General features: G+C 38.4%; 1 protein-coding gene across 1 annotated transcript; it reads left to right on the top strand.

Moving 5' to 3' along the window:
- The first annotated feature begins 4573 nt into the window (after positions 1–4573).
- Positions 4574–19176, top strand: ptger3 (prostaglandin E receptor 3 (subtype EP3)). Its single transcript, XM_072574169.1, has 2 exons — positions 4574–5515; positions 16903–19176. Exons 1-2 carry the CDS (start codon positions 4661–4663, stop codon positions 17200–17202), a joined length of 1155 nt encoding a protein of 384 aa, XP_072430270.1. The 5' UTR covers positions 4574–4660; the 3' UTR covers positions 17203–19176.
- The last annotated feature ends 6445 nt before the right edge of the window (positions 19177–25621 follow it).

Below are 25621 nucleotides of genomic sequence, written 5' to 3'. Positions count from 1 at the left end.
TCAGTTCAAATTTAATCCAGTTGTTTGATGTACCCCTTTGCCTTCCCAGAAGAGATTTATATTGTACTCTGCCTACATTATCTTGGAGCTGTCTGGTTATTGATCTTTTTCTGCCCAATTGATTATGATCAGTTCCCCCTTTATCTTGCTGAACTTTGTCACTTCTGTGTCTGGCAATCTTTAATCCTTAGTATTAAACTAGGTAAATTACTCCAATATCAGTTGTGGGCAAGTTTCTGGAGTTTTAAAACTCAAGAGTAAATGAGTGAATATTGAGGCATGAGGAGTTATCAAGGACATCAATTCCAAAGGCTTGATTACTATTTTAGTTTATTTGAACAAGCTAATGACACTATAAAATATTTTTTTTATATATGTATACCAGAGTATAAGTGAAATGAAAAGAAAAGCTTGGTAGTACATATCACAGAGACCCAGTGACACAAATATACAAAACCTTGGAAGTACAGGTGCAGATAAATAATGGTATAAAAATAATCAATTGGAGGAGATGGTGACTTAGGGATAGTGCCACTTAGTGATGACGATTGTCCAGAGATTCAGGCTAATGCTCTTGATCATGGGTTTAAACGCACCATAACAGCGGGTACCATTTAAATTCAGTAATTAAATCAGGAATTATAAAACTAGTGCCCCTTGGCTTTATAAAGATAATACCAGAGATGGAAAATTACAGTTGTGTAGAGACAATTGAATCAGGTTGATTGTACCTACTGGAACAGAAAATATTAGAATTATATAACTGTGACAACTATTACTGATTGTTCTCAAAGCTCATCTGCTTCTCTATGGTCCTTTGGGGAAGGACATCTGCCACTGTCATGTGATCTAGCCTACAAATGACTCCAGACTCTCAGAAATGTGGTTGATTTTAACATCCCTCTGCAATAGCCAAACAAGCCAATCAATTCGAGGACATTTAGGGACAGACAACAGATTCTGACCTTATCAATGATGTCCTCATCCCATGAATGATGACAGAGAGTAGTAATTTTGGGTTATAAATACAAATACTTAATACCTCAACAAGTGGTCTATTAATTTGTGCAAGCAATGAATACGGGTTAGCATCTGACATGTTTCTGATGTGTAGTCAAGATATAGTGAACTACAAACGTAACTTTCACTGTAATGACTGAAACATTCAACTCCCCACTCTTTTTGAACAATTCAGAGACCGATCTTTTTTTTAACTTTTATCTTTTTGAGATCATCTCTTATTTATAATCTGTGTGTATAGCATTACTAATTCTTTTCATATTTCGTCATCAGTGAACTCACTTTTTGTAAGTTTGAGCTAACCAGGTTAAATTGGCTCCTTTTAAAATAAGTTCACTTGGGTCTGAGAGAAAGGTATCCACCAGGAAAGGGATCCATTTTTAAATGAATCTTGTAGCAACCAACTGAGGAGCAGGTGAATAAAGGGAGCCATTTCATCCACCCTCACTCCTCAAGATCTTAAGATTTGCACGAATCATGCCTGGAAAAATCACAAATTGTGGAATGTCACCAGGGACCTGGGAGTAACTTTATATATTGTGCACATTTTAGGGAGTTCCATGTGGCTCAGTGGTAGCACTTATGCCTCACAGCGTGCAGGAGCTAGTTCAATTCCAGCCTCTGGTGATTGTCTGTGTGGAGTTCGCACATTCTCCCAGTATCTGAGGGAGTTTCCTCCCACATTCCACAGATGTGCAGGTTACGTGGATTAGCCATGTTAAATTGTCTAGTGTCCAGGGATGTGCAAGCTAGGTGGGTTAGCCTGAGAATTGCAGGTTTACAGGATAGGGTAAGGGGTGGGTCTGGATGGGATGATTTTTGGAGGGTTGGTGTGGATCTGATGGGTCAAATGGCCAGATTCCACACTGTAGGGATTCTATGAAATTATCAATGGGATGTTAAAGCTTTGGAAAGTGTGCCCCATGGCTTTATCAAGATAATACCAGAGACAATTGAATCAGGTTGGTTGTACCTACTGGAACTGAAAATATTAGAAAGGAAATGTACTGGTATCTTTTTTACAATTATTGATTTTGAAAAGCTGAATAGGTAAGGGAGCATTTCCTGTAATTGGAAAATTAGTGACAAGGTTTCATCACTTTAATATTGCCTCAACGTTTAGCATGCTTGCCTACATTGTTCAGACCTTTGAGTGTAGGAGTTCGACATCAACTTGAGGTTTTCCAGGATGTTGGTGAAATTTTGGAGTATTGTGTTCGGTTTCTAGTCACCCTGTTAAAGGAAGAATATTATTAAACTGGAGAGGCTTCAGAAAAGCTTTACCAGAATGTTGCCCAGTCTGGAGGGCTTGAGTTATAAGGAGAGGTTGAGACTTTTTTCAGTAGAAAGTAGGAAGTTGTGGGGTAACCTTAGAGGTTTATAAAATCATGAAGGATATGGATAAGGTGAATGGTAGGTGTCCTTTCCCTAGGGTGGGGGATTTCAAGACAAGAAACATATTTTTAAGGTGAGAGGAGAAAGATTTAAAAAAGGCATGAAGGACAACTTTTTTACACAGGGAGTGGTTTGTGTATGGAATGAACTGTCAGAGGAAGTGGTGAATGCAAATACAGTTACAATGCTTAAAAGACATTTGAATAAGTACATGAATAGGAAAGGTTTAGAGGTCTATGGGCCAAGCACAGGCAAGTGGGACTAGTTTAATTAGGATTTATGATCAGCATTGACATATTGGACCAAAGGGTCTGTCTCATGCTTTTTGACCCGCTGACATGCTTTTTATTGAAAATTAGCTAATTTGAAGCTCAGAAAAGATTCAGCTTATTTCTGACTGGTTCTGCTCGAGCTGCAAGATCCAACAACAGGAGATAACACAAACTAATTAAACTGATCTCCCACTATTTTCAGTCATGATCTCACTGTATAGGCCTCTCTCCAAAGCTCAGCATTGGCCTTTGTTGCAAACCTTTACTGTTGATCACCTAAAAGGTGATCAATAACTGCACTGTAAAACATTCAATTTTTCAACAATTTTCTGCATATAGAAATATTTTTTACCTTCTCTCCTTCCTGACTTGGGGCAATTTTAAAGTGATAAACCCTATCTACATGTGATGCAAGCTTTAAAGAACTGTATACCTGAATCCCTAGATCTCTTTGTTCCACAACACTATCCAGGGCCCTACTTTTAATTGTATAAGTCCTGCTCTTGTTTGTTTACCAAAATGCAATACCTCATATTTATCCAAATTAAACTCCATTTGCTTTTCCTCAGTGCATTGACTCAATCGGTCAAAATCTCTTTGTCATTTTAGATAACCTTCTTCACTGTCTATTTTACCACCAATTTGGGTATCATCTGCAAACTTACTAACCGTGCCTTGAATATTCTCACCTAAATCATTGATGTGAATAACAAACAAAAGTGAACCCAACACCCATCTCTGTCGAACAGACCTCCACGCTGAGAAACAGCCCTCCATCACCACAGTCTGTGTCCTGCTGTTAAGCCAATCTTTGAGTGTGAGCTTGCCAAATGGATACAATCTCATGTGATCTAACTTTACTAATTAATGCACCACGCTGAACCTCGTCAAAGGCTTTACTGAAGTAAACAAAATGTCGACTGCGCTGCCCTTAACAATCTTCTTAGTTACTTGCTCAAAAAAAAATATTTTTGAGTCACGATTTCCCTCACACAGAACCATGCTGACTACCCTAATCCGATGAGCATAAGACAGACACTCTTGTTTCTCCGAGCATCACCGCCAAGCCTGTATAATATAACTGCACTCCGTACCCGTGGCAATTTGTTACCAAGGTTCCTTAAAGGCTTTTAAAAGCTGGACCGGACGCTGAAACCTGAAGTCACTCACATTGAAATACATTGTGCTGAAGAAATTCCGCTTCAGTAACTCCAGTTGTAAATGGGGGCTATTGGTTTTAAACTTAAGCAAAGGAAGGGTATGTTATAGTTTGTCTCGTTGACCTTGGCATGATCTAATTCTACATTTGTCTCAGTTACACATTGTAACACTTAAGTGGTGTTCCGCACAAATATCGATTTTTAAACAAAAACCTTTTAGCTCGTAACCATTTATTGTAAAGTTTATTGCACCGTACAGCTAAACCATCTGCCCACGGGATGGTCGTTCAGAATGAAAGCGTCAAACAATAGCGTCATGTACAAAATATAACCATCACTCCCAAACCCCACCCAACACAGGCTGAAAGGATGAATGTTAAAATATTGGTTGCTGGAGTGTGAGGTGGGTATTAGTGCCAGGCATTGCTGCCAGGTTAAGTTGCATTCCAGTGTTCCAGCTAATACTGTGGTCGAATGTTTAACTTTGCAAATGGAAAAAAAAACCGACATTTTTATAGCGCCTTTTACGCCGTCAGAATGTTCCGGTGCTCCTCTACAGCTACTGGAGTACTTGTGGTCGTTGTAATTTGAAATTATTCATGCCAGTCGGAATTGATTCATTCCTCCTACGCTGTCAGATACCCCTGTGCTTACAGCTGATCGATTAAAGTGACAAGCTTCAGAGAACACGCCTCTTTCCACTTATAACTGAGGCGAGAGCTATGTGAGTTGGTTGTGGCAGTCCCAGTCTGCAGACCAAAAGGTCGCCCAGCGGAATACAACAGATTGGGAGCAGACCTCGGACACCGAGTGATGGACTTGCAGTGTGTCCGCCCTCAGCCACGCCACTGGAACCAGTCGGAGGAGTCCAGCATGTGGGGCGGCTTCAACTCCAGCTCCGAGCAGCCCAACAACAAGTCGTCGGTCTTTGCTGCCGAGTGCGTGTCGGTTTCCGTGTTCTTCCCGGTCACTATGATGATCGCTGGTATCGTGGGCAACACACTCGCTTTGCTGCTGGTGTATAGGTCCTATCACAAGAAGGAAAACAAGAGGAAGAAATCCTTCCTGCTGATTATTGGAGCCCTGGCTCTGACCGATCTGACTGGCAAACTACTTATAAGCCCGGTCGTTATTTCAGTGTATATGACCAACAGGCAGTGGAGCCGAGTGGACCCATCCGGCAACTTGTGCAGTTTCTTTGGGGTCTGTATGACCACGTTTGGCCTTTGCCCCTTGTTTTTGGCGAGTGCAATGGCGATTGAAAGGACCTTGGCTATCCACGCTCCCCAATATTACTCCCATCATATGACCACCAGGCTGACCAAACTGGTGGTGCTTTCTATCTGGCTTGGGGTGGTTGCCTTTGCCTTGCTGCCCATTGCTGGTGTTGGGAAGTACACTCTGCAGTGGCCGGGTACCTGGTGCTTCATCAACACCGGCAACCATATCTTAGGCAACACCATTTTTGCCTCCACCTTCACGGTGCTGGGTATCACCTCGCTGTTGGTCACACTGAGCTGTAACGTGGCCACTATCCGAGGGCTGGTGGTGCGCTGTAAGAAGAAGCTGACAACCTCGAACAGGCAATGGGAACGGATCACGGTGGAAACACTAATGCAGTTGATGGGGATCATGTGTGTGCTGAGTGTTTGCTGGTCCCCTCTCCTGGTACGTAAAGGTGGTCCTTTAGCACCTGGCACTAAACGGCAGGACGAACTGTACAGTGGTTCCAGAGAATATTGATTTCTGGTCAATGAAATTTGAAAACAAAACATGAGAATGTAAACCTTCCGAACCAACGGTCACATTTCAAATGGCAGCAAGTTTATTTCTAGATTTGAGGCATTTATTATTTTTGATACTGTAGTCTTTAAGGTAGAAGCAAACATCTTAACAGTTTAAAGGTATGTCCCTTCACTGTACTTAACAAGGATAATAAGCTATCATTTCTTCAATGTGCTGGACACTATTGAACCGTAAAAACTGAAGCATCTTTAGCTGCGGTGTATGAGCTGTGGGACTGAAGTCTCATCAGGGCACCTCACCCCTGAGATTCATTCATCATCACAGAGTAGACTCCATCTAAATTAAACATCCGGAACATAAAATGTCAACCTAACAGCTGTCAGATTGCAGAGTATGTCAAGGTTGGGCAGGGGAGCCTTGTATCTGTGGAGTTCAGAGGAAGAAGAGGTGACAGTTGAAACAGTTAAGATCCTGAGGGATATTGACAAGAAAAAGTTTTCTCTGTGGGAGAACCCAGAATTCTCAGTTACTGTTTAAGAGGTCACCCATTTAAGACAGAGTTGAAGAGAAATGTTTTCTCAAAAGGTTGAGTTTTTGGAATTCTCTTCCCGAAAAGGTGTCGAAGTACAGTCTTTGAATATTTTTAAGGTAGAGGTAAATTCATGATAAGCTTGATTGGCTATGAGCATTGGTAGGAATGTGGAGCAAGCTATCAGTCATGACCTTATTGAATGGTGGCACAGGAACATAGGGCCAAATGGTCTATTCCTTGTTCAAATGTAATGTAAGGACATAAGCACATCGATAAACCCACAGGAGTGCAATAATTTCTCCCATTTTTACTATTTGACAAGTTGTCATTTGCACCTCTAAATATTGTTCATTACAGTTAACAGGGCATTCACCGCTTGGGTTAGCTCAAACAATTATAGGTAAAAACAGTAACTGCAGATGCTGGAAACCAAATTCTGGATTAGTGGTGCTGGAAGAGCACAGCAGTTCAGGCAGCATCCAACGAGCAGCGAAATCGACGTTTCGGGCAAGAGCCCTTCATCAGGACAATTATACCACAATTCATCAGAACTTAAAAAAAAATTTGAATCATGGAAGTTTGAACAGGTGGGAATGAGAAAAAAGGTAATTGAAGTGTAATCTGATAGAAATATTAAGTTTATTTAGGATTTTATTGGATAGATTTTGAATATATGTTCATTTTGGATGTGGAGTGGAGGAAACAAAAGCTAGGGGGTTAAAGTAAAATTGCAACCAATAAATTTTAGAAGGCATTCAAGAGAAGCTTCTTTACTTTGAGTATTTATAATGTGGAACTCAGAATTGAATTTATTGTCACAAGTACTGAGGCAGAGTATATAGATATATAGATAAAGAAAACTCTCATTTGAAACATTAATATCAGCATGGTCCTGTTGGGCCAATCTGTTTCTGTGCTGTCAATACAATAACATTTTGTTATTAGTTACAATACATGTTACTTATTGTTTTCATAACCAAAGTCCACTATAGTGTGGTTCAACATATCGCAAATTTGCTTATGGTATGGGGGTCTTGTGGCTACCAAAAGAGGTGAACCTTTATGTAAATGTGAATTTCACTGGTTTAAAAATAGGAATTTTCTTAATAATACAGTTATTAGCACAGTACAAATATAAATGAGTTTCACTTACAGAGTCATAGAGTCACAAAGCTTGAAAATAGACCCTTCAGTCCAACCGTCCATGTCATTTTTTTTAGAATTTTTATCCATGTCATTTTTTTTAGAATTTTTATCCCAGCATCTGTGTTATAACAGACTTCCATTCCCCTAATGCACTACTAAGGTAGATTAAAAGGAAGAATATAACTGTTGGAAACCTGAAATTAAGGCAGAAAATGTTGGAAATAGTCAGATTAGTTAGTATTGGTGAGGTATAAACATTGTTTAGGCTACAGGAATATTAAAGTTCATGTCTATAAGGCTAAAAGGGATGAATTTGCTGCAGCTATGTTAAATTTTGATTGCACCACATCTGAAGAATTCGTGTACAGCTCTAACCATTGGACCCTAGAAAGGACCCTAGTGACCTTGGAAGGAATGGAGCACAAATTCTTCATGATCTTGCAAGGCTCCAAGGATTAAAAATGAGAGTCTTTGCAAATTGCATTTGTATTTCTTAGCTTATGAAAGTTTATACGTGTTTTTATATATATATAATATATATATTTTGATTGAGGCTTTATCAAATTTTTGAAAGGAATCAAAAAGGTAGATAGAACAATGTTTTTTTTCCTGCTGTTGTTATTCTCAGACAATGGAACTTGAGCTGGAATCAGAGGCACCCAATATTGAAGATTTTTGCCAAACGACGGTATTAAAATAATATGGTGCAATGATGGGATGAAAAAGCTAAAGTACCCATCAGTGTGATCTAATTGAATTGCTGATCTGTATCTTTTATCAGGGTTGATGTGCTGAATTGGACACTACAGTTCTTATCAGTAGGATCCCAATGAATTATTCCAAAAAAAAATTGAACACATTTTGGTCATTATTGCAGACTTACGCAATTACAATGGAATCTATAGTTTACTGTTTTACCCCATTGATGTCAAAATATTAAATAAATACCAGTGTACTAATATGAAAAATGTATAATTACCAAAAATAAACAAAAATTCAATCTGCAGTTTAAAAAATGAAAGCAAAAGTCTAATCTTGAGGTTATAAAGTAGATAAAAATAAACTTTTACATTACCAACAGAGTCAAACCAATTGAAAATGTTGAAGTCAAATAGTAAAGGAAAATAATAAATGAAATGGAACATGTTAACAAAAGACCATTCGCCTTGGCATCTGTTCAACTGATCCAATCAATTATGGGTGATCACTCTATCCATTCTATTTGCCCATCTTTGCTCTTTTGTTTTCTTCTGTAAGGGTTACAATCAGTCTGAGGCTTGCAAAGTTATATTATCCACACATGAAAAACATTTTGTAGGCAAGAGTTCCATTGTTTCTAACTTCACTATATACAACATTCAGAAAACATTTCCAGTGTAAATCATGAGATGGAAGGAAGAGAGAAATTTAGTGACATCACAGTCATGAGGGAAGCAAACTCGTGGAACTGCAGGCTAGTAAGGTTCTAGATCCAAAGGGACTTTGCACTAGGGTATTGAAAGAGATTGCCCATGGAGTAATAGATGTGTTGGTGTTAATCTTGCAAAATTGCCTAGGTTTGCTTCTTTCAGATTGGAAAGTAGCAAATATAATCATCAATTCAAGAAGGGAGGGGAGGCAGAAAGCAGGAAACTATATACCATTTATTATTGACATTCATTGGAGATTATAGCTGTGCACTTAGTAACAAAATCTCAGCAATCAGGAAGGATCACCATGATCTCATCAAAGGGAAGTAATGTTTAACCAATTTAGTGAAGTTCTTTGCAGGATTAACTTCAAAGAAGTGGGAGGAAGGAGAGTTTATGGGCATTGGATTTTCAGAAGGTATTTGGTAAAGATTATTGATCAAAAATTCTTGTGGAAAATTTGTCTATGAGTGGGGATGGGTGGAGGCAGATGTTGGTGGGTGTCATTTATAGAAGACTGGCTGACAGAAAGCAGTATGTACAAATGAATTGTTGTTTCATTTGCAGGATGTGATGAGTGCAGTTCCACGGGATCTGTGCTGGGACTTAAACCTTTTACACTTTACACCAATAGGGGAATGAAAGCTAAGGCAGCTGAAATCTCCTGATGACACCAAGGTGGTTAGGTAAGTGTGTTATGAAGAAGCCAAAGTAGGTGCAGACAAATACAGATTCAGTGGGCAGAACTCTGGCAGACTGAGTAAAGTTTTAGGAAAATGTAAAGTTTTCACCATGGCAGAAAGATTGAAAGATGAGAACGTTGCATAATTGAAAAGTGACTGCAGTTCTGAGGTGCAGAGGGATTCTGGTGTTGCAATGTACAAGACACAAAGTTTAGCAGACAGTTTGTACATAATCAAGAAGGCCAATTGGGTGCTGTACTTTACTACAAGGAGAATTAAATATAAAAGAATGGATGTTATGCTGTGTTATAAAGGGCATTGCTGAGACCACACCTTAAGTATTGTAAATTTTGATCTTCTTTATTTAAGGAAGACTTTAAATGCATTGTAGGTGGTTCAGGGGAAGTTTACAAGATTGATACTTGGAATAAGTGAGTTACTTTATGAAGAAAGATTGTACAGACTGGGTTTGCTTCCACTAGAGTTTAGAAGAGTATGTGCGTTTTGATTGAAGTGAATAAGATCCTGAATGGTTTTGCCAAGTTGGTCTTGGAAAAGAGTTGTCCTGTTGTAGGTCAGTCTAGAACTAGCAGACACCATTTTAATGTTAGGAGTCACTTTCTAGGGATAGAGATGAGAAGACCTTTATTTGGTTAAAAATCACATAACACCAAGTTATAGTCCAACAGGTTTATTTGGAAGCACTAGCTTTCGGATCGCTGCTCCTTCATCAGGTGATGAAGGAGCAGCGCTCCGAAATCTAGTGCTTCCAAATAAACCTGTTGGACTATTACCTGGTATTGTGTGATTTTTAACTTTGTACACCCCAGTGCAGCACCAGCATCTCCTAATCATTTTTTTTTTATTTGAGGGTCATGAGACTTTGGAACTCTCCGCCGTAGAATACATAGGAGGTGGGTGAGCTTAAATAGTTTTAAGGCAGAAGTAGATAGATCATTTTTAGGCAAGGGAATCAAAGGTATTGGGATAGATGGAAATGTGGAAAATGAAACACCACAAGCATATTAGCCATGGTTTTCTTGAATTGTAGAGCAGGTTTGAGGTACCAACTTATCTACTTTTGCTCTTCTTTATGTGTACTTGTAAAATACATTCTAATATCAGACTTGTGACTCATTTTAAACACTGCAGTTAAACCACCACCAGTCTTCTACATTCAGGGAGCAACAAGACAAATTTATGTACTCTGTCTGCAAAGTAACCGGCTTAGCCCTTGTATTGTTCTGCTAGATCTTGCCTGTACCTGCTCCAAGGTCAACATGTTATCAAAAGCTGAAGGCAGTACTCCAAATGGAGTTGGGCCAATGTTCTGTTCAACCCTTACTTTTGAGTTCCAAATTTCTTCAGATAAACACTAACGTTTCATTAAAAGTTTTAAGTATATTTAGTGCTTTTTAGTGTACACGAACACCAAATCCAACTTTATTTTTTATTCACTCATTGGATATGGGCCTCATAAGCTGGGCAACATTTATTGCCTGTCCCTTGTTGCCCTTGAAAAGGTGGTGTTGAGCTGCCTTCTTGAATCGCTACAGTCCATGTGCTGTAGGTAGAACCACTGTTCTTTTAATGAGACAGTTCCAGGATTTTGACTCAGCAACAGGGAAGAATTGGCAATATATTTCCAAGTCTGAAAGGTGGGAAATATGCAGGTGCTGTTGTTCCCAAAACGACATTTCTAAAAGTCATAGGTTCTTGTCTTTCTCACCAGATGTGCTTTTTTAGATTCAAAGTGAATGACTTCATATTTCCTAACATTGAATTCCACCTTCCATAGTTTTGCCAACTTTATTTCTATGTTCCTTTCTAAGTTTATCCTGCTTGGGGAACTTAGTGTGCCTCCTTAGTGGCATCTGCAAACCTTGATAAACAACTTTTTGGGTTAAAGAATCATTTACATAGTGCCTTTTCAAAGCAAACCTATATGTATTGCATTAATAGATTAGGACAGACAACGCTCTGTACCACTGCCCGCATAGCTATACAGAGTTCCTCATTGATATTATGGAATAAACCTACGAGCACTGTGATGATGGCTCACAGAATTATCTGCTTTTGTCAAGATGAGGAGGGGTTAAACAGCTGCCTCTTTATGTTCTTGATCAGTTGCAACAAATATTTTTATTTCTTTTTAGCATGCAGCTATATCACAGTCCAATTAAAACAGAGATATGGTCAAAATGGGGAATCGGTTTAACTCAGTTGGCTGGATTGTTGATTTACAGAGCAGTGTGATGCGAACACTGTGGGTTCAACTCCCATCACTGGTTGGTCGTTACTATGAAGGAATCTCCTTCTCAACCTCTTCCCTCACCTGAGGACTGATGGCCCTCAGGTTAAATCACCATCAGTTGCTTCTCTCTCTATTGAGAGAGCAGCCCCTATGGTCTGGTAAGACTATGGCGACACAACAATAACATAGTCAAAATGAAAGAGCCAATTAAAAGGTATTCTTAAGAGAATAAAAGAACATACGAAATCAGAGCAAGAGTTGACCATTCAGCTTATCAAACCTGCTCACCATTCTATTAGATCATGGCTGATCTCATGAAAGCCTGAATTCCTCTTTGTGACAGCTTCTCAAAGTCCTCAACTCTTCACTCTTTCTAAAGTCAATCTTCCTCCTCAAACACTTTCAGAGATCTGGCCTTCAGAATACTCTGGGTTAAGAAATTTCTTTACATTTCACTTTTAAATTAGTAGAACTATGTCTCCAAGATTGAGATCCTTCACTAGTGACAACATCATCTCAATATCTATACTGTCAAGCTCTTTCAAAATCTTGTATGTTTCAAAAAGATTACCCTCATTCTTCTAAACTGTACTGAATAAAGGCCTAACTTCTTCAGCCATTCTTAAAGAGTCAACCACTTCATCCCAGCAATCAATTTTGTGAATCTATCCCACACAACCTCCAATGCCGTTACGTTCTTGCCTAAATGCATGATGCAAAACTGTGCACAGTGCTCCACTGCGGCCTCACCTGAACATTTGTAACAAGGCTTCCTTATTTTTGAACTCTAACTCCCTTGCAATAAATAATTAATTTTTTGCTGTACCTTCATGCAAGCACTTTGTTTCATGGATAAGTACACCCAGATTATTCTGTAACATACCTTTTTGAAGTCTCACTCCATTTAAATAATTATTTGTGTTTTAATTGTCCCTAGTGTATGACCTTGTACTTTCCTGTATTAAACTCCATCCGCAAAGTATTTTCCCACCCATTCAAGCTGCCTATAACGCTTGCTGTTACTAATCCATAATTTTTCTCTATTGTGATGTTTAAATAGAATTCATTTGTATATTCCCAAGTTTTCCCATTTTCTTGACCCCTCTACAGGCAATCTTTCATTTTCAATATGTTCCATTAATCAGATAGGTGCAAATTGAAACAGGAGAGACCAGTTTCTTGATTACTGATTCAGTTGACTAGTTTCAATGTTTTAAGATAAAATAGTAATTTAATTTCAGGTGGTTTTATTTATTCTGCACTAGTTTCTTGAACTTGCCTCAGTCAGGTGGATCACAGCAGCCATTTTAGGCCATTGTTTGTCCTTTTAAAACCATTTTAGTCTGTTAAAGGTCTCAAGTGTTAAAATCAGATGATGCAGATTGGAAACTTACATTCCATGTTGCCTCAACATGACTCCATTGAGAATTATGAACATCGGTGTAGCACTCTATTGAAGCAACTTGTCACATCCTACCAATCAGAGAACAAGCCACTTACCCTTACTCTGTATCCTGACTCAGAAAACTCACCTTTTAGAAGGTGTAGGGTCAAGTTCAATTCCAGTGGATGAGACCATAAAATGAGGCGCCATCTCCTTTCAGAAGAGTGCAAAAGGTCCCACAGCAATATTTTAAAGACAAGCAAGCCAGTTACCTTTGTCCAGGTCAATATTCATATTTATGCAAATTGCCAAACCAGATTATCCAGGCATGATGACATTGTTGTTTGTGGAGGCTTGTTGCGTACACATTAGCTGCCAATTTTTTAAAAAGTTACAACTGTAACTATAAATGACAGCTCTTGTAGTGCCCTACCTCTGAACCAGAAGGCCTTTGTTCATGTCCCACCTGCCATAGCACATCTGAGCAGGTCAAGTTTTAAAAAACAATTCTACTTCAAAGTACTTAATTAACTATAAAACACTTACCGGTGTTCTGAGGTTATGCAATGTGGTATAAATGCAAGTCTTTCCTGCCCCTCCACCTCAAGTGATACACTCAATGCTTATTTTTATGTGAATTTGTGTTTTACCTACTTGTTTTGAGTTACTATGATGGTAACAATGATATTCCTGACATTGGAGCAGTTTGCAATGTCATCAGCTAAACATGAATGTGAGCTAAAAGCAGAACCAATTTCGCTAAATTAAGGATTAGCAGAACACCTTATTATATAAGAAAGATGTCCCTTTCTTTAGCACCTTCCACAGACATGAGATAGCTCCTAGTATTTTACAGCCAATGAAGTACTGTTGAAATGTAGCTATAATGCAGGAAGTTGGTATTGATTTCTAACTTCATAACTGAAACCCATTTGCTTATCTATATGTTTTTTGTTACCTGTTTACAGAAGTACAAGTCTAGACGAGTCGTTAGTTCTACAGAGAATGTACACCTTGTCCTTTCATTTCTCATGCTCGGGTAAATTTTTGCTCAGATTTGCAAGTACACCCATTACATCCTCCCCTGCTTTTTTTATTAGCCCAATTAGAGCTCAAGTGGATTCATGACTCCTTGTTTTATTTGCTTATTTAAAATGTACAGCCAGAAGTGTTTTTTCCAGGTTGTCTAATTTTTGACTTGTACTCAGTCTTTTCTATGCATTGCTTGTAGTTTGTTGTGGCTCCACAGAAAATGAATCTGTTTTGAATGTTGTGACAAGAAGCCGCTGGAGCATGTGCCTGTCATACTTTGGCGCAACTGCTAAAGCATTACTCAGCTCTATTTAATTTCTAAGTTTTTCTTTGATTGAGTTCCCACCAAAAATGCAGTGAGCCTGCTGAGGAAATGGAGTGCAGTGAGATGATTCAAAACAAATAAATTGGTGAAGATAGAAGTAATTATTCCAGAATCCAAGAAGATTCTAAGATAAAATAATAGAATTGATTTGCAGAAGTGAACTTGCATCTGAATCATAATAGTCTAGCACATGGTAGCCATTATGAGTCCATAAAGGAAAGACAATGACCATTTAATCTGTCTGATTTCTTTGAGGAATTAACATTTGAAACAGACTGTATCCCATGATCTCTTCCAGTAGAAATTGGATATAAAACAAGCACATCAACGCCAAACCTCTGAGACCAACAAAGTGTGCTTTGAGTACCTGAGAAATGGCCAACCCAAAATTGATTCTGGCAATTTAAAAAATTATCTCGATATCATTTACAGCAAGTGTTTGACTCCTCCTTTGCAGTCAGTTAAAATATCAAAGTTTGGTCTTAATCCTCTTCCTGAGTTGATCAATCATAAAATCAGAGGTTGGGCTTTCTCTGCTCAGAATTTTTCAGTGGCCACATGGAGTCTAGCAAATGGTTACCAAATGTAAGTTAATTTTTGAGAAATAATTTGCTCATAACAGCTTTCAATGGAGGAAACAAGAACAGGGGTGATGCTCTGTTCTGAATCCACAATCATTGTAAACATCATTCCCCTGTTGCATTGTTCACACCTAATCCCAGAACCTGCTTTCCAGCCATTAAATCAGTGATCTCATATCCTCTTATGTAGATGCGAGAAGAAGTATAATAGCTGCTTGAATTCCACACAGTTCTTTTTGTTAATATTCCTGTGATGGATTTAGATATTCAATTGGATGTATGCTACTTGCTACTGCTGTAGTGACGATTCCAGCCCTGAAAATAGGTGATAAAACTTTTACCTCTGTGTACCTAGCCTTTCAAAAGGAATGTTGTAGACTCCAAGTTAATATAATGTCAGATCTGCTGATGATGTTAAACTGAGGGCCAAAGGCAACAGTTCAAAGCTATAGTAAAGCAGACAAAGCTAATTGTCTACAGATAATTTGAAGATGAATGAATTTTAATAAATACTTCGCTCAACCTATCCAGTCAATGAAGCAATGAAATCAACAAAACCAATAGCTAAAATTGAAGAATTCAAGTAAGAGGAAGTCATTATCAAACTGGACAAGGTGCTCTCATCAGACTATATACCTTGAATGCCATGATCAGTTGTTGTCACTGCAAATTCAAGGAATGCAGTGCTGACAAGATTCACAATGCAGTTTCTCAGTAACATGATTCTGAGCTCCGGAGAATCTTTTTACTTAGCCTGGCAGAGAAGCATCTGAAAGGTAATTACATGGTAACATACTGTACATGGTTTTGGAAAATTTAGTTGTAAACATTATTTAAAATAAAACTGTGATGATAGAATATAGGACATAGCTTCAAAATAGTAAAATGTTATCGCAGGAAATTTGTTTTCGTGTGGAAAGTGACCAACACTTGGAATGAGCTTCCAGTGTAGTGAAGTGGAGTGGTCTGTAAGATACAATTAGATACTGCATTGAGGGAGCTATGGGATACCTCTGGATGAGTGAATATAGGTTGCATGGTCTTTTTTTCTTCCACCTCTTTAATCCTCTTGTTACCTTATTTGAAAAACAAAAGAATTACATGAAACGACTATCTAATATCAACATTCCTCCACTATGGCACTATTTCGGAATTGAAGTGTATAGCCTTTCATTTGGTGTTCACTAAATTATGGAACAAATGTCTGAATTAATGGTATGTATTTCAGACTGTGGCTTTCAACTGGGGCTACAACATTTTAAATTCCTTCGACTGTGTCAGCATCGAGCAATCCTGAATCAGTGATTTCTCAGCTAATTAGAAAGTAAAGTCTTGCCTGCTCCTATCATTCAGCAATATGCTTAAGCTCCATTCAGAAGGTGTCCATGCAATGTTGTTTTCTTTCAGATTCCTTGTTTTTGGCTAAATGTTTCTCAAGAGTGTCTCTTTGAAGACCTTGAGCCTAATTTTTAGATGTGTTCTCTCAAAATTCCCACCCAAGATATGCCACTATACTTAGGGTAAACGTGGGTCTCCCATAAGCACTAAGACAAGGTAAGGACTGCTAATGCCTTGAGAATTTTACCTTCAGGGCAGGCAGAGTAATCTGAGAATATTAGATAGTGTAGGTATATATTTAAATATAGTTTATATTGAGGGAGAATTTCTTCGCTCAGTGGGTGCTAAATATTTGAAATTCTCTGATCCAAAGGACTGTAGAGGCTCAGCCATTACATTTATTCTAGGCAGTTTGATGCATTTCTAGATAATGAATTTTTCAATAGATAAAGAGAGAGAGTGCAAGAAAATGACATTGAGGTCGAGGATCAACCATGATATTAAATGGTAACGCAAGCATACAGGTTGAGTAACCTTCCTCCGCTCCTTTTTTCTATGTGTAAATATCATAGATTGCTTTTGTTTTTTGCTTAGAATTGAAATCTTCTAATCCTGTCTATCTCAGGTACTGATGTCGAAAATGATCTACACTGAAAGTTCTTCAGATCACTGCTACTCATCTCCAAATAACATCTCAGGCCTAAACAATGTACTGCAAGCGGACTGCAATTTTCTCCTCACAGCCATTAGATTGGCATCGCTAAATCAGATCCTAGATCCATGGATTTATTTATTGCTGCGAGAAATCCTGTTAAGGAAAGTGTGTCAAGTAGCTAATGCTGTTACTAATTGTTCAGTTGAGGGGTTCAAGGAGATTCCTGTAACAGTAGAACCAAGAGACCAAGAGAAGAAACAAACAACATAAATGAGAGAAAACAACATTTGATAATTGGGTTGATTATATGATGAGAGAAAATCTCACCCTTGACTCTTTTCATGTGAAATATGCATGAGGAGCAACTCTTACAAGGTTTTGAGTTAATTCATTTGCTTTATCTGAACTGCTGATTTATTAAATCTATAAGTCACGTGTCATTCCATAGAGATTGTTTGATTTACATTACCTTTGATGGCTGGCAATGAACTGGTATTCTATTTGCCCCTCATTGGTGATGCAATGTACTTGGCAGGAAGAGACAGTTCAGCTGAACACTGCACAGAACACCTGCATGACCTGGGAACAGATGCCAAAGCATTTGGCATGCCTTAAGGCTACCAAGGTAAAGCTTTCAGCAATTCCATTTAGCTGAGAGATTGCTCAAGAATGCATGCCACAATGAGTGCCTATTGATCTGCTTTGCATTTACTGCTCCCCATGCTGAAGTCTCATACATTTTTTCATTTGTTTTCACCAGCATGCATACATTGAAGCTGAAACTTAAAACTAATTTCAACATGGCTCACATTTGAAATTGAGATATAGACGATTAAATTTGCATAATGCCTGAAGGAATCTACTCTGGAACGATGATGAACTGGATCAAAATTTCTGGAATATTTGAATTGGCATTTGACACATTGGGAAAGATCATTTACTTGCAATGTATCATGATATACCTTATGATTGTTCTAAATGGTTTGTCAAAATTGAGGCCACTCCAATAAGAAAACTGCTAAAAGAACCACAGAAAGATGAGAAAAATGATTTTCACAATGTGTTGCCATTAGAATGCATTGCATGAAAAAGAGATGGAAGCAGATTCAATGATACGTGTGAAAGGAATGAGATGTAGAATTGTAATGAAAAAGGAGAACGTTCCAGAAAGAGCATGAGTAATTGGATCAGTTGGATATATTTTCAGAGAGTCAGCATAGGCACGATAAACTGACCATTTTCTATGTTGTGAGATGCAATTATTTTGAGATGCACTTCATTTCAATGTAAACCCAATACAAAACATGAACCATTAAAAAAAATTGAGGAAAATGAAAGGGAAAGAAGATAGTCTGCATGTGTCTAACTTCATGGGAATATCCCAGCATTGAACTCCAATTTTCCCTGATATGTCTTGGTTTACATGGGTAACAGTAGGAGCACTGTTCTGCCTTTTGTGTTCTGTGTCTGGCCCACTAATTGGGTTTAATGGTCCAGATCATTTTTAGTTGTGATGGATTCTCATTCTCCACTTCTTCCCTATTAAATCATCTTTCAGAGTTTACTGTCTAATAACTAGGATTTGAGAAACAGCAACCAATGGGAATCAGCATTTTTGGAAGATAGAGGAACAATGGTGGTATCAAAACAATTATAAATCTTGGAATTTTTCAGTAATTTATTTTGTTATTTGATAGAAACAGTATCTAATTGTGCTCAGTAATTTAAAGACTATTACATATCCTCATGGGAAATACAGCTGTCTACAGACGAGATACAATTCACTCTTTATATGTAATATTTATAAATATAATAAGGTAATTAATTTTCTCTTACTTAGACCAGAGATTCTGCAGTGATCAAGTACAATTTTACATGATGCACATGTATAAATTAACTTAAAAGATGAACATTTTAATTAGATGGAGATCATCAATGGAATTTTATTCAATGTACTTAAAATGTGCTAATATCCTGTTAACTTTGAGTAGCTGACACTGATCCTAAGAATATTAATTTAGGTGCAGTTTTATTTGGAAAGGGAGCACTTACAGAAAAATTATAAATTAACAACAGTATCCTGAAGTGAACTGTCCTAAAATTGATTTGTCGAGAATGCATGGATCTTTTGTTACTTTCTTGCACCTTACAACTATGGTGCATTCTAACTTTTTTCACCATTGTGCTGTTATATTTCATGTTTGTGAAAGTTGGCATCAAGTTGCACTTTTCTTATGAAAGAAATACAATATGGAAAATCTATTAATTGTAACAAATTATGTGTTGTTTGATATATTATGTATGCTTATCTGTGTTCAGAACAATAATAGCCGTCAAATTCAAAGCTTATCAGATTCTAATGTTTTTTTTTGCTTCAAGTACTTAAATATGGAACTCTTTACCTAGCTTGGTCATTGGTTCTTATCATAATTATAGGCTTTTTAAACTTAGCATCACTGTTATCTAATCATTGCTGTTTGGTTTAGCTTGTATTTGTCCTCTACTACCTTCAACCTTGGTTCTTGCATTGTGGTTCTTTGTCATTCAGTTTATCACCGCCAGTCTCAAAATACAGCATTGATAAGAGCATGTAAACCAATAATAGAATGTACTCTGAGAACAGCTGAGATTTGACTTTGAATGATGAAAGTTGCATGGATCTACTTGAGGGAACTACATGACGTCAGCTAAATATGTCATGAGCATGTGAGAAGACTGAAACAAAGGGCTGACTCATAATTTTTGTCATTGAAAATGTGTGGGTTTAGAAAAGCACAGCAGGTCAGGCAGCATCCAAGGAGCAGGAGAATCGACGTTTTGGGCATAAGCCCTTCATACGCCCGAAACATTGATTCTCTTGCTCCTTGGATACTGCCTGACCTGCTGTGCTTTTCCAACGTCACATATTTTGACTCTGATCTTGAACATCTGCAGTTCAAGTGATGAGTCAGGAGAAAGTATCAATTTCATGAATTTTCACGGATGACTAATCAGCCTATCATCTAAAACCTGCCTCTTTAACTACTTTCCAAACCTTTCTGTGCCCCTCTTGTGCTGTATTTTGATTTTGTCACTCACAGCAGTAGGAAGAAATTAGCACTCAGAATATCCTGGCACCAGTGCTAGTGCCATCCAAAAAGCCCAGCTGAACACCCAGCCACGCATTGTCATTGAAAACCAACTTTGGAATGTACGGTATATAGTTGGCATGTTTTACACTTCCTGGCAAATACACCTCTTTCTTGGTTTCTATCTGACCACTAAGTAATGCTGCCAATATGTTTTTAACCACATCCCATCAACTACCCTCCCTAAGCTGCTCCTGCTCGCTTCCCAGTAGCTGCTGCAGAACAGCATCTTATCATTGCCCAGAGGGGAACCATACAGACAGACAACCATTTGGACATTTCCAAACATTTATGGTTATCAGAAGTGATGAAAACTAAAATAGATAGAGGTTACAGGTGATACCCACAATGCAAATTAAATACTGACACATTGGTAAGCATTGATTTCATATTCCACTCTCAGAGACTGGAACTGGTTTGTAGTTGAGCTTTATTGCTTACAAGGAAATCTTGTGCCCAGGCATGAAAAATTAGAGTACATGAGAAAGCCAGTTAGTTGTATAAAAACAAAAAGTAAAAGGTTCTATTGGTATTTAATAAAAAAAAGCATGAACAAGGTCAACATTGGTCCCATACAAAATGAGTCTGAACAATTATTAATGAAAAATAAGGAGATAGCAGATGAATTGAAAGGCCTTTTTGCATTAGTCTTTGTTAGAAAGGACACAAGTAATATCTAGAAAAATCTGCAAATGAGAAAATGGAAGGGAAGGGAGAGCTAAAGATAATTACAGTTATCAGGGATGCGGTATATAGCAAATTACTTGTAGGATAAGCTACTAAGTCTTTGGATCCAGATGGACCAAGTCTTGAAATACGTTGTTAGTAAGGTAGATAATATATTGGTTTTAATTTTCCAAAGTTCTTTACATATGAGGTAGATTCTATTAGTGATGTTTGAGAAGATTTGTGGCTCAGTTTGATGTTGTGGATGTGAGTTAGCTTGCAGAACTGGAAGCTTTGTTTTCAGACATTTCATCACCATGATTATGTAACATCATGGTGACTGGAATATAAAAAATATAATTCCTTATTCAAAAAAATAAAGGGAATCAAGATATAAGCAAAGAGAAAGCAAGAAACTACAGACTAACTAGTTTATTGCCATAAGGCAAATGTTAGAAGTGATTATTAAAAGAGTTATAGCAGGTCACTGAGAAATGTTCAAGGTAATCATATTGAGCCAACATAGTTTTGTGGAAGAGAAATCATAAGCAGAATTTTCCACTTCATTGAGCAGCTGGATGATGTGCAAAGTATGACATTTTTGATGCCAAAGAAAGAATTTCAAACTGGCCCCCTTTTTGTTAACTTATTATTCATTCACGAGATGTGGATGTTGCTGGCTGGACTAGCATTTATTTCCCATCCCTAATTCCCTTTTAGAAGCTGGTGGTGAGCTGCCTTCTTGAACCTCTGCATTTGATGAAGTCTCAGTGCAGCCATAATGCTATTAAGGAGGGAAATCCAGGAATTTGACACAAGTGATAGTGAAGGGACAGCGATATATTTCCACATCATAATGGTGAGTGGCTTAGAGGGGAATTTGAGGTTGGTGGTTTTCCCATTGTCCTTGTACGATACCCTTGTCCTTCTAGATAGTAGTGGTTGAGGGTTTGGAAGGTGTTATTCAAGAATCGTGTTGATTTTATGCAGTACCACTTATAGTTAGTACACACAACTGCTACTGAGCATCGATGTGGAGGATGGGGATGTGGTGTCAATCAAGTGAGCTGCTTTGTCCTATTTAGTGTTATTAAGAAGTCATTTGATTAGGTACCACATATGAGGCTACTTAAAAAGATACAAGTCCATGGTGTTTGAGTTTATTAGCATTGATAAAGAATCGACTAACTAGTAGAAGACAGAGAGTTAGGATTAGGACCTTTCAGGGTGGCAACCTGTAATGAGGTGATACAGGAATCAGGGCTGGACCCACAATTATTTATAATAGATATCAACGACTCACATGTGGAAAGTGAATGCACTATAGACAAGTTTGTGGAGGACACAGCAATCTATGGGAAGGCAAGAGGTGCGGATGACACAAAGAGTGTGCAGACAGATATAGACAGATTAAACTAGTGGCAAAAATTTAACAGGTGGAATATACTGTGGGAAATGTGGGAATAATAACTTTGGCAGAAAAAATATAGGAGCTGAATATTTTATGTAGATGAAGAAAGACTCCAGATGAAGAAAGATTCCAGAAAGTTACATAACATAGGGATTTTAAAGTTCTCATCCACAAATCACAAAAAAAAATCTAAGTTCAGTGGGTAATAGGGAATGCAAATTGGCCTTCATTTCAAAGCGAATGGAGTATAAAAGTAAAGAGGTCTTGTTGAAGGTATACAAAGCATTTATCAGACCAGAGCTAAAATACCATGAAGGTTTTGGCCCTTTGCTTAAGGAACAAAATACTGACATTGAACATAGTCCAGAGAAAGGTCACTAGGGTAATACCAGGTATGGAGGGATTACTTTATGAAAAGAGGTAAGTAAATTGGATTTAGACTCATTAGAACAAGAAGAATGAGAGGTGACCTTAGAGAAATGAAGGATCTTATAGGGTTTGACAATTAAGATATGAAGAGGCTGTTGTTACTTGTGGGAGGGTCTAGAACCAGAGATCATAATCTCAGAGTGAGAGTTGCATATTTGGTGGTGGTGGTGGAGGATTGCTTTTCAGACTAGAGGCTTGTGATTAGTAGTGTGCCACAAGGATTGATGCTGGGTCCGCTGTTGCTCATCATTTATATAAATGATTTGGATATGAACATAGGAGTTGTGGTTAGTATGTTTGCAGATGACACCAAAATTGGAGGTGTAGTGGACAGTGAAGAAGGTTACCTCAGATTACAATGGGATATGGATCAGATGGGCCAATGGGCTGAGGAGTGGCAGATGGAGTTTAATTTAGGTAAATGTGAGATGTTGCATTTTGGGAAAGCAAATCAGAGGACGACTTATACACTTAATAGTAAGGTCCGCGGGAGTGTTGCTGAGCAAAGAGACCTTGGAGTGCAGATTCATAGCTGCTTGAAAGTAGACAGGCTAGTGAAGAAGGTGTTTGGTATGCTAATGGGAGAGGTTGAATAGGCTTGGGCTGTTTTCCCTGGAGCATTGAAGGCTGAGAGTTGACCTTATAGAGGTTTATAAAATCTTAACGGGGATGGATAGAATAAATAGACAAAGTCTTTTCCCTGGGGTGGGGGAGTCCAGAACTAGAGGGCATAGGTCTAGGGCAAGAGGGGAAAGTTATAAAACAGATCTAAGGGGCAATATTTTCAGAGGGTGGTGCATGTATGGAATGAGCTGCCAGAGGAAGTGATGGAGGCTGGTACAATTACAGCATTTAAAAGGTATCTGGATGGGTATACGAATAGGAAAGGCTTAGAGGGATATGGGCCTGGTGCTGGCAGGTGGGACTAGATTGGGTTGAGATATCTGATTGGCATGGATGGGTTGGAATGAAGGGTCTGTTTCCGTGCTGTACAGCTCTATGATTTTAAATGGATGAGGAGGAATTTCTTTCCTCAGAGGACAGTGAATCTGTGCAATTTTGTTTACCACAGAAGGCTTTGAGACTGAGTCATTAAGTATATTCAAGGCTGAGACAGACAGATTTTTAGCAAAGAGAGAATCAAGGGTTCTAAGGAAAGGCAAGAAAGTGGTGTTGAGGATTATTAGAGAAGCCTTGATCTCACTAAATGCCAGTTCAGACTCAAAGGGGCTGAATGGCCTACGTTTGCTCCTATATCTTATGGTGTTATAATTGAAAGTAGACTGATGGGCAGTAAGTGATCAGATTGGATTTGTCTTGCCCTTTGTGATCAGGACATAGTTGAGCAAATTTGCACATTATTGGGTATGCACCAATGTTGTAGATGTACTAGAACAGCTTGACCCAGGGATGTTGTAAATTTTGAAGCCTAAGTCTTTAGGACTATTACTGCAATGTTGTCAGGGCCCATATCCTTTGCCATAACCAGTGCCTCCAACCATTTCTTGATATCACCTGGAATGAATTGAATTGGCTGAAAACTGGTATCTGTGACGCTGGGGACATCTGAAGGTGAATTGAACGGCATGTTCTGAATCTTGCAAGTAAGTGGTGACTACTTTATTTCCAAGTGTTTACATCTTATAATTACCTAAGCTCATCTCATGTCTATGTCTCTTCCAATTTTCCTTTCCTTCCCTGAGAATTAGACAGTGCAAATTCCTGATATGAAAGTAAGAGTAGTTATCTTGTGGCAACTTGCTTCTCCAGACCTTCAGAAAAATCACCTTTATTACAATTTCCAAACATGCTCTTCCATCCTTTATCCATGCAAATGGACATTGCCCAACCACCAGCCTCACCACATCATCATTGCTGCTTTCATACAAACCCACATGCCACATCAACCCTTCAGGACTTCCCTTTGACACATTATTTACATGCAGTTCTATGTCTTCACACAATCTCTTTCTTTGCTCGTAGCCTCAATCATTTCCACATTAAAGTGCAATGGCTCGGCTAAAATGATTCAAGGGTCCATGAGAAATAATGGTATCTGCAGTCAAGGAGTTGGTTCCTTGTCAGAGATGAGCAATGCTATGTCATTGCAACTTCTTTCATGCTTGGAGTAGAGACTACTAATCCATCAAACATGGTGACAAAAACATTAAACCAGATATCTTAGACGTGCAAGTGAACATATAATTTACAACTGTACAAGTTTATTTGCAATTGTATCACTTGGGCCATTTTTCTCTCCCTTTCCCTCCTGTAATGCCAAAGTGCAATCCCAATTTCTGCTGCTGGTTGAAGGCAGATTGCTCTGTAGTTGAGACATTGTTTTCTACAATCAGATTTAAAGAGGGACTAAACATATTGGAAATTGATGAAAGGGCCATTATTGTTGATGCAGGAGAAGGAGTGGTGGTGAGGTGTTCCCAGTGAATAAATAATATGTGCAGAGGGCAAGAAGAGTTGGAAGGAAGCTGCTTGACAGGATGAGATTAGTGACAGCCATTGAATCAACATGTTGCATGCAATTGTGAGTTGCGGTCCAGGAAGCTTAATGAGATGTGCGGTCAGTGACAGTGTTAGAGTAAGCAGTGGTGTCCCTGTGTGCATGAGGTAGCAGAGCAGCAATGGTAACACTTACCCTTGTAAAGCACAGAAGATAATACACTTATTTCCTATAATGCTCAGCATCATGTTTTACATGGGACACGCATCTGCGCAGCAACATCGTGAGTGGTATCCGCCACTAACAGAATGCTGCTGTCAAACCAAAAGGATATTCAGCCTATTACACAAATGTATAATTGTAATATATGAATTTCATGGCTGTTGTGATGCCAGGTTTGTAATGTTTACCCGAAGGACTGGTAGATGGCATTAAACAGCGCACCCCTTTGGCTATTTCCAGCAAGCAAGACACTGACCAAACAGCCTAACATTGTGTTATTCCTTAAGTGGACAACATTTGCTGGATAATCCTAAATATGTGAGGAATTAAACTGACAACTAATGTAGAATTGTCAGTTGAGACTACAATGTTGTG

Source organism: Chiloscyllium punctatum, chromosome 7 (genome assembly GCF_047496795.1).
Source record: "Chiloscyllium punctatum isolate Juve2018m chromosome 7, sChiPun1.3, whole genome shotgun sequence".
Taxonomy (NCBI): Eukaryota; Metazoa; Chordata; class Chondrichthyes; order Orectolobiformes; family Hemiscylliidae; genus Chiloscyllium; species Chiloscyllium punctatum.
The sequence above is the reverse complement of the archived record's forward strand: the minus strand, read 5'-3'. Positions and strand labels throughout refer to the sequence as shown.

Bases quoted from the DNA above. Each gene is read 5' to 3' on its own strand.
- ptger3 (XM_072574169.1), top strand. From the start codon at position 4,661: ATGGACTTGCAGTGTGTCCGCCCTCAGCCACGCCACTGGAACCAGTCG. The intron at 5,516-16,902 runs GTACGTAAAGGT...TGTCTATCTCAG, and splicing joins TTTGCTGGTCCCCTCTCCTG to GTACTGATGTCGAAAATGAT.